The following is a 13,294-nucleotide window of genomic DNA, read 5'->3' as shown; positions in this document are numbered from 1 at the left end:
GGTCCAATCTTTTCCTTGTTGTTACTATTAATTATTAGATTAACTCACACAGAACACAATGTAAAATAAATACTTTATAGTCTTAAAAATCTGATTAACTTACCGATCATCAATACTGTTTTGATAATATATGTGCAACAGCTTGTCCTTTATCCAAGCAATCTGTTTTGAAGCTTCTTTTCCAGCTTCTGACTGCAAAGAATACTTCTTGTATATTTGTGCAAGTCCCATCATAGCTTCTTTTCTCACTCTCCACTAAAATAATAAGAAAGTCTAAGTCTCAATGTATAGTTTTTATCAAATTTTCAGCTCTCAAAGTTTTAGATTACCAAATATTTATACTGCTATTAAACAGATAAAAAGATATATTGTCCGATTTGTCACTTAAACGATGCAGACAACTAATAGAAATTCCCTAGCACCATTTTTCTTCCATTAATAGTAGATTTAGTCCTAAGCCTGTAACAGATTTTACCTAAACACTTTGGGGTAGTCAAGACATCAGAAAATGCTGATGGGAACGTTTTATTAAACTGTATTTGAAAACTTATGGGTGTTTTTTTTAGTGGGTGTGGAGAAAGCATTTACAGAGCTGTTGAAAAACCTTCGTCATACCACTTCATTCTTTTCTAGTATCTTCTAGTTGTACAAGCAATAGTATGGTCATACAGCACTACTGAACCAAAAAAACCTCTACCAGTTCTTTGTTTAACCTTTCCTGTTCCTATAGGCAGGAGAATTAAGAGGACACAGTTATGTTCTATGAAAAAAAACTGTTTCAGATTCCCTCTGAAATGTGGTCTGGAACAGACCTGTGACATTAAAATAATGGATTTAGATATTGGTCCTAATTTTAGAATTTGTTCAGATGTCAAAACAATCTAGTACACTTTTAAAAGATCCTATGTGCGGCTGCTTTTAATTACAATATATCTGAAAGAATACAGTGTATTTACCAGTCACTCTTGACTTTTCCACATTTTATTATGATACAAATTAAAAGTGGAATGATTTTAATTGGCACAAATGCTGGTGTGGTTTAAAAAACAGACCCTGAAAATCCAAACCCCAGCGCAACTGAAATCTGTGGCAAAACATTATCTGTTATCCCCAGCCCGCCATACTGTGCTGGATTAATTTCATCAAACATGGGCAAAAAGATGTACAACGTTGATAAAGAGACTTACTGAGGAAGATTCACAGCAAGAATGGCACTAAAAAACCCTCTATTCAACAATTGAATCATACAACTAACAAATTCCAGACTATTTTTGCTGATTTACCGTATATACTTGAGTATAAGCAGAGTTTTCCAGCCCTTTTTTAGCCTGGAAACCACCACCCCCCCCCCCCCTCGACCTATACTCGAGTCAAATTTATTTATTATTCTATTGGGTTATTATTATTATTTATATTACATTTATTATTTTACTCTATTTTTATAATAATTACATTTACATTACTTTATTATTATTCTTATTACATTTACTATTTTACACTATTATTACTACTACATTTATTATTTTACTCTATTTATTATTGTTATTACATTTCCATTATTTTCCTCTATTATTATTTTTTACATTTATTATTTTACTTTCTATTATTATTGGAGGAATACGTAAGCACATGTATACTGAAGGTTAGAATAATGGTTTAATGAGAGTTGGACAGTCTTATTTTAAATTACAGTTCTATGTACATATCCAAAAACATTTAACCTACGGATGCATCAATTGATCTATTTTTATTTTGAAATTTACCACTAGCTCCTGCATTTTCCAGCTTATGCTCAAGTCAATACACTTTCCCAGTTTTTTGTGGTAAAATTAGGTGCCCCGGCTTATATTCGGGTCAGTGTATACTTGAGTATATATATATATATATATATATATATATATATATATATGAGTAAGTTTTCTGTCAATATTCAAATATTTTGTATTTACATAGTGTTCAGTATCTTGACTACATTAAGCAGTGATAAGGCCAATGATATTCATTTCTATTTCAATTTGTATGACAACAAAATGTGAAAAGATCAAAGGTGGTGAGAGTGAAAGAATGCTCCTGTAAGGTGCTTTATAATGTTAATGTAAGACTTAGAGCTCATTCATTAGAAGTTGGGGCTAGAGTCTGGAGCAAACTATGTAAAAGACCTTATACCCCTATATGCTACATATGTTTTACGATCTTTAAGTGAGACCTTTCTCTTTGTCCAGGACTTTTCAAACAAGAAATGTGAGATGCAACTCCCTTCCATAGGAAGTTAGGTTGATCAACTCCCAGCTTCTCTTTTAATTTAGAGAAGGTTTTGACTATGAATAGATTGTTGCAGAAGAGTGTTTTGATAAGGGCACCTTATTTGTATTGTCACAAACATGTTTTAAAACGTATTTAAATTAGTGCTGCTTTTAATGTTTTGTTTCATGTTTGATATAATAGGTTGTGTTTATCAATTTAATTTTAGTTGTTAAGTTACAATTTGCTTTTATATGTTGGGTTGTCATTTTTCATTATTATGTGTGTATTGCTTGATATGTTCAAGCATGCAATGTTTGCCTTTTATGATTGGATTTCACCCTGAATCCCTTCAGGGAGGTAGGGAGGAATATAAATAAATTATTATTATTATTATTATTATTATTATTATTATTATTATATAACAGCTAATTTGTACTGATACTGCTTCTTTTATACTGATTGTCTTTTAGGTTTATTTTCTTTTAATCTGAGTTGCAAACTTCGTTGGGCTCATATAGTGTGAAAGCCAGGCTAAAAATAAAAACAGCATTACTACTTTGAAGATAGCTGTACATGTGTTTCACATTTTTTTTTTTTGCAAAAGCATTGAAATTACATGACATAATAATGCTAACAACAACAACAACAACAACAACAACTTTATTTCTATTTCACCCTATCTCCCCAAGGGGGACTCAGAGCGAATTCCAATATACAACAGCAGACATTCAATACCTCCATAAACAGACAAATATCAACATAATATTCCTATACCAAAATGATTATGGAATTCCAGGGTTTGAGAAACACCAAACTGTATCAGTGATGCTGACAATAACAAAATGCTGCTATACAGTTAGAAATTTCTTTTGTGAAAGATAAATAATTTTTGAAATAACAGTCTGAGTAACTGATGTGCATAATGACTTACCCGTTTGTCAAGTGTTCGCTCCCTCACAAAGTTAAGCAGGTGATCATTGACAAGTAAGAGATCTTTCTTAGCAGCAGTAACAATTGATACAATAACATCATGCCTAATAGCTTCTTCAGGGTCGTGAGATCTCACTTTAAGATATTCTGCACAGAAAAGACATCGTAATTAAAACCTCATGCCACAATGTCAAATACTTCTAATGTCATATAAACATGACATCCTGATAACAGGTAATGGAATACAAAAGCCTGTATTATAAGAGACACTACTACAGCTATTTCATTTTCACTCTTAATGCTTAATGTTAGCTATTTAAGAGATGTTAAACAGAAACACTTTCATTCATTTCAGCATATCATTCATTCATTTGGAAGGAGTTTTCCTGTCCAGCAATACTTGAGGGATCAAACAACCACAACAGGATTTTTCTGCTCTACAGGATGTTTCCAGATGCACAGTAAAACAACAAAACAAAAGCACAGTATCATATCTTTTCTGAGCTCTCCCAATAAATCTTTAGGTTTATAGCTCTACAATTCACCGATTTCACAAGTGGGCACTTGTTCTAATGCATTATAAACTAATAAGGTGCAGTAGAAAAATTCACCACCACAGTACATAATCATCATTTTATGCACGACGGAATAAACACAAAAATAACAGTACCCATGTTCTTATAAGCCTATAAAATTGCATACTTATTTAAATTTCTCAAGTTCAATAACAATAAAAAGAAAACTACAGGCAGTCCACAAGTTACAAACATCCAACTTACAAATGACTCATAGTTAAGAACGAGGGTGAGACAACAGAAAGTGAGAGGTATCTACCTTTAGGAAGAGAAATTCACTCCTGAAAGAGTTATCATGGGGAAAAGGTGTTTCCGCTGAAACTTATCACAACTTTTCACAACAAGCCATTTTTTTTCCAAATCCAATTATCACAGGGACAGAAAAGCGAGGTGAAATCTTCTGAACAGAAGCATACATATATATGTATATGTGCGTGTGTGTGCGCACACACACACACACGGCTGGAGTTACACTTTTAAAATGTATCTGTTACGATTTACAAACAAAATTAACTTAAGAACAAACCTACAGAACCTATTTTGCTCATAACTTCGGGACTGCCTGTAGTCTCTACTAGAGAAAATTAGTTTTTTCATAGTTTTCTTAATATTTGAAATGTAACGTCCTTATTTCACTGGGCACACCATATATTCCCATGTATAAGTTCACTTCATGTATAAATGTAGAGCAGGTTTTGAGGCCTAAATTATGGATGTTGATATGATACATGCATAAGTTCAGAGTTAAACTTAGTGGCATATAATAAAGGATGTAAGGATCCAATTTCTTCTAGACTACCTTAAATGGAAAACTAAATTTCCAAAATTTCCAAATTTCCAAAAACCAAAGTTTTTTGTTATCAGCACCTGCTTTTACTTTTGAGGAAAGGGGATGTAGTAACATAGGATTTTCCTCAAACAGCCCTTGTTCCTAGCCTTCTCCCTCTTCTCTTCCTCCTATCAACATTTTGTCAGTGATGGAGCAAGGGATGTGTGAGGAAAAAACTCTTGTGAGCGCCGGATGGTTCATTAACCACCTTTGCCCCCATCTTTCATTCAATGTATGTGTGTATGTACATACTTATAAAATACGTATGTACACAGATGCAAATACAGGCATTCCAAAACCTGGAAGAACTGAAATATGAAACACCTCTGGTCTCAATCATTTCAAAGGGGGAAGCTCAACCTGTAGATTGTAAGTAAATGTCTTTCTAGCGACAAATTTAAATTGAAGGGTCTGTGGGAGTTTGTCAGTTTCTGAGGGTGGGTGCAGTCTCTGTCCCTGGTGATGGAAGAGGAAGACCAGGGGGCTTCCCCCACCAAGTGGTCACCCTGAAGAATTCATTTCTCAAAAAGACTTGACGTAAATTATCTTTTCTCTCTTCCTGACACCCCCCTACACATGCATGCACGCACTTCATCTGCTTTTCTCCTTCAAACTTCTTAGCTGTTGGAGATTGAGAAGTAGCTAAAAATAGAGAGGTGGCTGCCCAAATCCAGGCTGAGGAACTGAGCCTGCCAGAGCTGAGGAAGCCGTTCAGGTAGCTTGCTTGGTTGGAGAGGGAATCTGAATGACTGGAAAGGACACTGAAGGATTACTCTGAGAGGCAACACAAAGGCTATAAAATTGAAGGGAGGTGAGGCAGTGAGGGGTGGATAGCAACCAGCAGCTCACTCCTCTGTCACCAACCGCAATCCATTTTGGAAAATCTCTCTTTTACAAGTAAGAATCTATAGGGAGGCATAAAGTTTGAACAGGGGCGTGCACAAACAAGCGGAAGTCAAAATGTCATAATAAATATTCCCAGATAATAAATAAGACCATAATCCTATTTAGTTATTAACCCAAGCAAGGACATCCCTTCAGATGTAGAATCCAGTAACTAGGTGAAAAGGGAATATCTGCATCTTTTTATCTCTCTCATGTATATGTGTGTGTGTATAGGAGGAGGGCGAGAGAGAGAAACTGATCAATACTGATCTATCTTCTAAATTAGGTTTTTCAAAATTAACCATGATAACCATATGATAACAACATATCACATTGTGCTAAATTTGTTATACAACTAAAAACAAAAGATACAGGAAGTATTTTATCTTAATTTACAATCTGAAATGAACTGATACCTGTTAAATCTTTTGCAAGATCTGGATGGTTCATAAGGCAGTGACTGGCAAATTTCACACATTCAAGACGGATAGGTACATGGATATCATTAAACCTGTTTAATGAAGCAAAGCACATCTTTACCACTCTTGCGTCATCCCTCATTTCAATTGCCATCCAGATGCCATAGCTATCTCTCATTAAATAGAGAGGTAGGCATGTACACAGGGTTGGATCCAGAGATACATGCTGAATTCCAAAATACAACAGTACCGGTTAGTAAGAACTAGTAGAAAACTGTAGAGAGCAGGGATTTAGAAGAAACTTATATAGAGACACATGCAAGAATCCCAATCTGGACATATGTCCTAATGCGAGAGAAAGATATACATAAATCCAATAAAATAAATAAATAAATAATCAAGAGATAGCACAGCATACTATTCTAATGCAATTTGAAACTGGATCTCAGATATATTTCTCACTCAGAAATCTTGCACTAAGACTGGATACAAACCATTACCTCAAATGAAATAATCTTGTAACAAAAATGAGTCTCTCAACATTGTAAATTCACTTTTTGCCATCATCATATAAATTTTCTGATCTGGAGCCCATTAGTTTACAAGGTAGTGACTAGTAAATTTATTACAAATAAAAGTTATGGCTAAACACATTTCTACTATTTTAATATGTTGCCAAACCTATATCAGATAAAATAGTCTTAGCTGATATTTAAATACTTAGCTGGTATTTAAAATGTAATACTAGAATATGTCAGTATTTTAACTCGATTTTGTTTGGATAAATTATGAACTACAACTCTGTGTTGCCAAAGGCTTTCATGGCTGGAATGGTTCATGAAAATGGACAAAATCTGGCTACCGGCATTTTAAAAACTCTAAAATCAGTACAGTAAATAAAGAACAACACTCAAAAAGCAGGGAAATTCCAGACAAGAATCAATCAGGACTTCCAAACAAAGGATTCCCCAGAAAGCAACCAGCCAGGCGTTGAAGCTACAAGGTCATTCCATGCTAATCAAGGTAGCCAATTGCAACATTCACACCTGCCTCAAGCAGACAAGAGTTCTTTCTCCCACCCTGGGACATTCCTCATTTGCCTAGTTTCCAACAGATCCCTCAACCTCTGAGGATGCCTGCCATGGATGTGGGAAAACTTCAGGAGATGGTGTTTCTGGAACATGGTCACACAGCCCAGAAAACTCACAACGACCCAACTACAATCCTGTTTTCTTACTCTAAATACACAACGGATCTATTATTTGTGCATTTCTTTAACAGCAATGTTTACATCATACCATGCAGTTAATGCAAGTTTCATGGGTTTATTTCCACTGCTGTGTCTTTTAAAATTCCACAACTGTTAAATATTTATCAAATAAAAAATAGCAAGTATGAAAAATATTTGGTAGTTTGTATTTTAGTAGAGTCTGGCATTCCCACATCCAAAAAAGACCATCCAGGAATTACAATAAACACTACAATTTGGAAACAACTTGATTTAAATGAGGTGGCATATAACTATTGATTCTGTGGAATCAAAAGAATTGCTCTAGCTCAGTTCAATTTCAGCATATGCACTACAAGAAAATTCAGACACATCTTTGGTTCATTCTGACATTTAAAGTGAAAATAAAATCTAAAATTCTGAATAAAGTACATAAAATTAAATTTTAATCATTACAGGAAATGACATAACATTATTTACCTCCCCAAGTAGCACTGCCAAAGTGGTTTGTTTTGCGCTGCCAATTCTGAGTCCTTTGCCCCAAACATTTTTGCTAATAATTTGACAACCTGCAAGCGTTCTTCATTATCATTACTCTAAAATACAAAAACCATGTTATATAAATGTATGCACTTACATATAAAGAAATTTCAAAAACATCCTTCAAACAAAGTTATTTTCTATTTTTATAAAATACATCATTATACAATTACATATCAATCTAAAATTCTAAGGTGGGAACATGTAACCATCAGTCATAAAGATTAGCAAAACAACAAAATCATTTTATAAATTTGTATAATAAACGTGATCCTCTAATATAATTTAATACGTAAATTAGGCTTATCAATCTGGAATATCATTCCCTTATACATTATATAGTTCTAGGTGATTAAGCTGTCCCATTAAACAGTATAACAGTTTTTTTTTTATATTATTCCAAGCCCTTTGTCTATACACAGATTTGTTTGTGATTCTGTGAATCTCACTCTGTTCTTTCAAGTGTGATACTGGAAAACTTATTTCTAGAGTTTGTTTCCAAAAGATACCAAATCCAAAAAATAAAAATGAATTACAGATGGCAGCACATTGTTACTTAAGCCAGTCTGAGTCCCTCTATGGAGGTAGAGAAGATCGGGATACAAAAGTTTTAAATAAATAAATAAATAGGAGCAGAATCTTATGTACAGATCAGAACTATCAAAATGAATTACTTTGGTACAGAGTTTGGAAAATTGCATTTTATAGCAAACGAGCACATATCCTCTTCACATTTTTTAGATTGCTATAGAATTTGTTCAAATAGATTTAGTACCTTTTGGAAACGAGCTCCGTAATTGTGCCCATGCCCTGATCATTTCTTCATTCTATAGGTTGATTGGAATTTCAGTCAACTCCCCAAAAGCTATTATATAATAATATACAAATCCATCAACCTTCCAGGAAGGGGGGGGGCATCTTAATAATTCCTTGGCATATAATTTGAATTCCAGTGAGACTAAATCCCATCATAGAAGCATAGAATCATAGAATTTGAAGAGACCTCGTGGGCCACTCAGTCCAACCCCCTGCCAAGAAGCAGGAAAATCACATTCAAAGCACCCCTGACAGATGGCCATCCAGCCTCTGCTTAAAAGCCTCCAAAAAAGGAGCCTCTATAACACTCTGAGGCACTGCTGAACAGCTCTCACAGTCAGGACATTCTTCCTAATGTTCAGGTGGATTCTCCTTTCCTGTAGTTTGAAGCCCTCTCTCTTTTGGAGGATGGAGGAGGAGGAAGCCATCCTCCAAAAAACCTAAAAGCCACTCTAAACACCTTCGCAGAAGCATACGAAAAGCTCGGCCTATCATTGAACATAGAGAAAACCAAAATGCTCTTCCAGCAGGCACCAGCCAATCCGTCTGCAATGCCAGAAATGCAGCTTAATAGTGTAACATTAGAAAATATTGACCATTTCCACTACCTTGGTAGCCACCGCTCCACAAAAGTCAACATTGACACTGAAACACAACACCACCTGAGCTCTGTGAGTGCAGCATTTTTCTAAATGAAGCAGAGAGTGTTTGCGGACTGGGACATCAGTAGGGATACCAAGGTGCTTGTTTATAAAGCTATTTTCCTCCCAACCCTTCTATATGCCTGCGAAATGTGGAATATCTACAGACATCAAATGCAACTCCTGGAACGGTTCCATCAGCGCTGGCTCCAAAAAATCCTGCAAATCTCTTGGGAAGGCAGGTGGACAAATGTCAGCGTGCCGGAAGAAGCAAAAACCCCAAGCATTGAAGCTATGATCCTCTGCCATCAACTCTGCTGGACCAGCCACACTGTCGATCATCATCTCCCAATGCAGTTACTCTACTCCGAACTCAAGAACAGAAAATGGAATGTTGGAGGACAGGAAAAGAGATTTGAAGATGAGCTCAAAGCCAACCTTAAAAACTGTGGCATAGACACCAATAACTGAGAAGCTCTGGCCCTTGAGCGCTCTAGATAGAAGTCAGCTGTGACCAGCAGTGGCATAGAATTGAAGGTGAAAGAGAGAAATGTGCCAAGAGGAAGGCGCGTCAAGCCAACCCCGACTGGGACCGCCTTCCACCTGGAAACCGATGCCCTCACTGCAGGAGAATATGCAGGTCAAGAATAGGGCTCCACTGTCATCTATGTACCCACCACCAGGACACCGCACTTGGAGGACAATCTTATTCGGACAACGAGGGATCACCTAAGTACAGTAAAGTTTGAAGCCATTGTCTCCAGGGCAGCAGAAAACAAGCTGTGACTTCTCCTCACATTTATACATGGCCATCATGTCTCCCCTCAGCCTTTTCTTCTTCAGGCTAAACATGCCCAGCTCTTGAAGCCGCTCCTCATATGGCTTGTGTTCTCCTCGTGAAAATGTAACTAAAGTCCCTACCAGCTGCTTCTCCTTTTGCAAGATAATGGAAGTCACCCACCCTTTAATCTAAATCTGGCACAGCTGAAGGAACACTTACCTTAAGTTTAAATTCAAGCTGTGGCAAAACTGAGAGTAAAAGATGGCTATCAATATTATACAGCTCCAGAATTAAGTCAAAAACATGCTCGGAGAGATCACTGATAGAAGTTTTTCCTAACATAAGTACTTGATTAAAGAACTGAAAGACAAATAATATATATTAGTTGCAGAATGTAAACGTATATTCAGTTTCTATTAGCATGTCTTAATTTTGGGGAGGAAAAAACAGAAGATAACCATGTGCAATCTTATATTACCTTATTTCTTCCATTGTAAGATGCCATTGATCGTAAGTTGTAACCTAATTTCAGTACCACTACAACAAAAATACATAAAATACACCTGCAATTCTAAGGCACACCTCATTTTTAGAGATATTTATTTATATAAGAGGGGAAATTTTGTCTTAGAATTGAATTCACTTGTATATACAGGGTGTCTCAAAAAAGGCTAACATTTCAAACACGTTATAAACGGGGGAGGGGTTGCAATTTACTTTTTAAAATGTATACACTCTTTACACTATAGTGGTTGTTTTATAATTTTTATGTGATACTGTTTTATACTCATGAATTGTTTATGTTATATTCTACACTGCAATGTCTTGTAAGCCGCCCCAAGTCCCTTTCGGGAGATGGTGAAAGGATATAAATAATGTTTATTATTATTATTATTTATTAAATATTCCAATAATAGAGAAATGTTACAAAATTTCAAGAGACACTTTGAGTGAAGTTTGCAACTCTGTGCTTCAATCATGCATGAAATAGTAATCTGAACACCTTCCATAAAATTGCAATTTATTGTGGAATTTATATCTCTAATTAAATTATTATAGTATGTATTATTAAATATAAATGTATTTATTTCGCCTTAAAATAATCACTATTGCTACTATTAGCTGTTAAACTGTTATAGATGGGTGGGGAGGGGGCACTCTATATATATTCATATATAATGAAAATTAGCTGGTTTCAATTACTTTTTTCCAAATATATTCTTAACTCAAGGATAAATCATTGTGGGTTTTTTTTACACAAAGAAGTCAGATTTTTGTGTTCAGAATGTTCATATTTTTTCCCAAAAAGAATCCCATTGAAATATTGGATCCTATAATATATATATTTCAAGCTATAGTTCCAATGGAAAGAAGATAAATGGTACTTTGTATAAGTAAAACAATTTTAACATGTATTAAAATCAGACATGTATTATATTAATTACTTAGTAAGATCACAAGTAATAGTTACTTCCTCATAAAACTTGGCTCACATATTATATTTTTAAAGCAAATCCTTATACAAGAAAACAATTACTGACACATTACATAAAGTTTTCTGGCTTGAAATATAAACCCTAGTGACTTTTAATAGTTGCCCGCATATGAATTAAGACTGAGTAATTCTCCTGCTAGTAACCTGCAGCAGCGAAGAATTCTTCTGTTTATATCTACCAGACTCTATATTTACTAGGTTATTTTGGTTTTCTGATACCCATTCCAAATTTATTCCATAGGGGAACTGATAAGGATGGTTAAACATATAACCCTGTCTGTATTTCAAAAGAAATCAATCTTCCCAGTAGAGAAATGATTTTCCAATTAAATGACCCAAAAAGTGAACAACTGGAGTACAGGATGTCCTGTCCTATCAGAGCTGAGGCAGAACTGAACTGGGAGGGAGAGAGGGATCTTTCTCTCAGGTAGTGAGGAACAAAGGAGAAGCAATGTAAGGCTGGCCTCCCCACACTTCAGGAAAAGTGTCTGGGTTTCCTCCCCTCAGTTTTATGTTTTGTATAACATGTGAATCAAGTGCTGACAGACATGTCAGTAAATTTTTCTGATCAGAATGTGGGAAAACATTTACTACTACATGTTAATATTTTTCCAATACAGCTGTATATAGAAGAAAGCTGAACACTTTTAGGACAAAACTATATTGCATAAACTGGCCATAAGATAAAGTAACTAGGAAGAGATCTCTTTCTCAAAAATCTAGGGTGTGTTTACTTTTTTTAAAAGTATCCAATGTTGTTCAATGGGACTTGTATTGGGGCTTATCAGTTGCATCCAGCCTTAGTCTTGCCAAGATTAGTGGTGACTCAGTAAAACAAATGGAACATAAATTAGCCATTAATAATCTAATGGTTTTAACAGATCTTCTCTAAACAGGATTAAGTCTGGATCCAATCCTATGTTCTCAACACTGAAGAAAGTCTCTCCATTCAAGAATTGTGGAAGTAAGTTAGTCATCAACTGTGCCCATTTCAAACCAATGTAGCCAGGAACCAAGATACATCCATCAATTGATGCAATTTGCTATTGTTTCTTTGGATCTAGCAAAATAATGGTGATGTCAGCTATATCTTCAAACAGGGATATAGTTACTTCTTATATCCTGACTGTCTTCCCATATACTCATAGCTGCATATTTAACACTACTCTCCCACATTTTATGATCAGAGCAGCAGCCTTACGGATTTATAGTGCTGTCTGAAAATACTTCTCTCACACCATAAAACCAAACCAAAAGGAACATTGGTCTTACCTGTGAAATGTAATGCGATAGAAGCAGAAGCATACTGTCTTGGGTTGATCAACCCACAACAGGATGTCTCCCGCCCCATCACTGCAAAAAGATCAAGACTTTGTAAACTTTATACATCTTACTTTGTTTTACTTACATAAATTTAAATTGTCACTTTTTAACTTACATTAGTAATGTATGGTTCAATCGCTTGGGCTGTTCTCTTCAATAAAGCCTTTGCCAAGTCATAAGCTTGCTTGTTTAAGTTCTGAAAATTTAGAAAGAAAAGAATATTGCTACATGCTTGAGATTTTACCTCCAGTAGTAGTAAATGGATAAAAACAACTGGCCTTTTGAAGATAGAGAATCTGCATGTTGCTTTGATTGAAGTTTTAATTACACAGAAATATACATCTGCAAAATGTATCTGCTTATAATTTCAATTTTAGTAAGCTTCTAATACTATAAACTGGTTCAAAATGCTTCTGAAAGTTTGGGGGTCCTCTGGATGGGATATGAAGATTCAGTTGATTGCGGAAAAGAAGTTGCAGTCATTAAACAAACAGAAGTCCTTTCTGCTCAGGCAAGACCCATAATCTTTATAATTGAATAATAACTATCTAGTAAACAGACTGAGTTAAAGAGTAACTCTATATTTTA

At 35.1% G+C, this 13,294-nt stretch overlaps 1 protein-coding gene across 2 annotated transcripts in view; it reads right to left on the bottom strand.

Moving 5' to 3' along the window:
• PDS5B (PDS5 cohesin associated factor B) overlaps nucleotides 1-13,294 on the bottom strand; it is a 92,706-nt gene that overhangs the window by 40,068 nt on the left and 39,344 nt on the right. For both annotated transcript variants that reach the window (XM_060770842.2, XM_060770844.2), the window contains exons 7-12: nucleotides 12,822-12,902; nucleotides 10,108-10,248; nucleotides 7,591-7,706; nucleotides 5,880-5,974; nucleotides 3,176-3,321; nucleotides 104-255 (exon numbers count right to left, since the gene is read on the bottom strand). In XM_060770842.2, coding sequence (XP_060626825.2) covers nucleotides 104-255; nucleotides 3,176-3,321; nucleotides 5,880-5,974; nucleotides 7,591-7,706; nucleotides 10,108-10,248; nucleotides 12,822-12,902 — 731 coding nt within the window. The remainder of the gene's footprint in view (nucleotides 1-103; nucleotides 256-3,175; nucleotides 3,322-5,879; nucleotides 5,975-7,590; nucleotides 7,707-10,107; nucleotides 10,249-12,821; nucleotides 12,903-13,294) is intronic.

Source organism: Anolis sagrei, chromosome 3, assembly GCF_037176765.1.
Source record: "Anolis sagrei isolate rAnoSag1 chromosome 3, rAnoSag1.mat, whole genome shotgun sequence".
Taxonomy (NCBI): Eukaryota; Metazoa; Chordata; class Lepidosauria; order Squamata; family Dactyloidae; genus Anolis; species Anolis sagrei.
The sequence above is the reverse complement of the archived record's forward strand: the minus strand, read 5'-3'. Positions and strand labels throughout refer to the sequence as shown.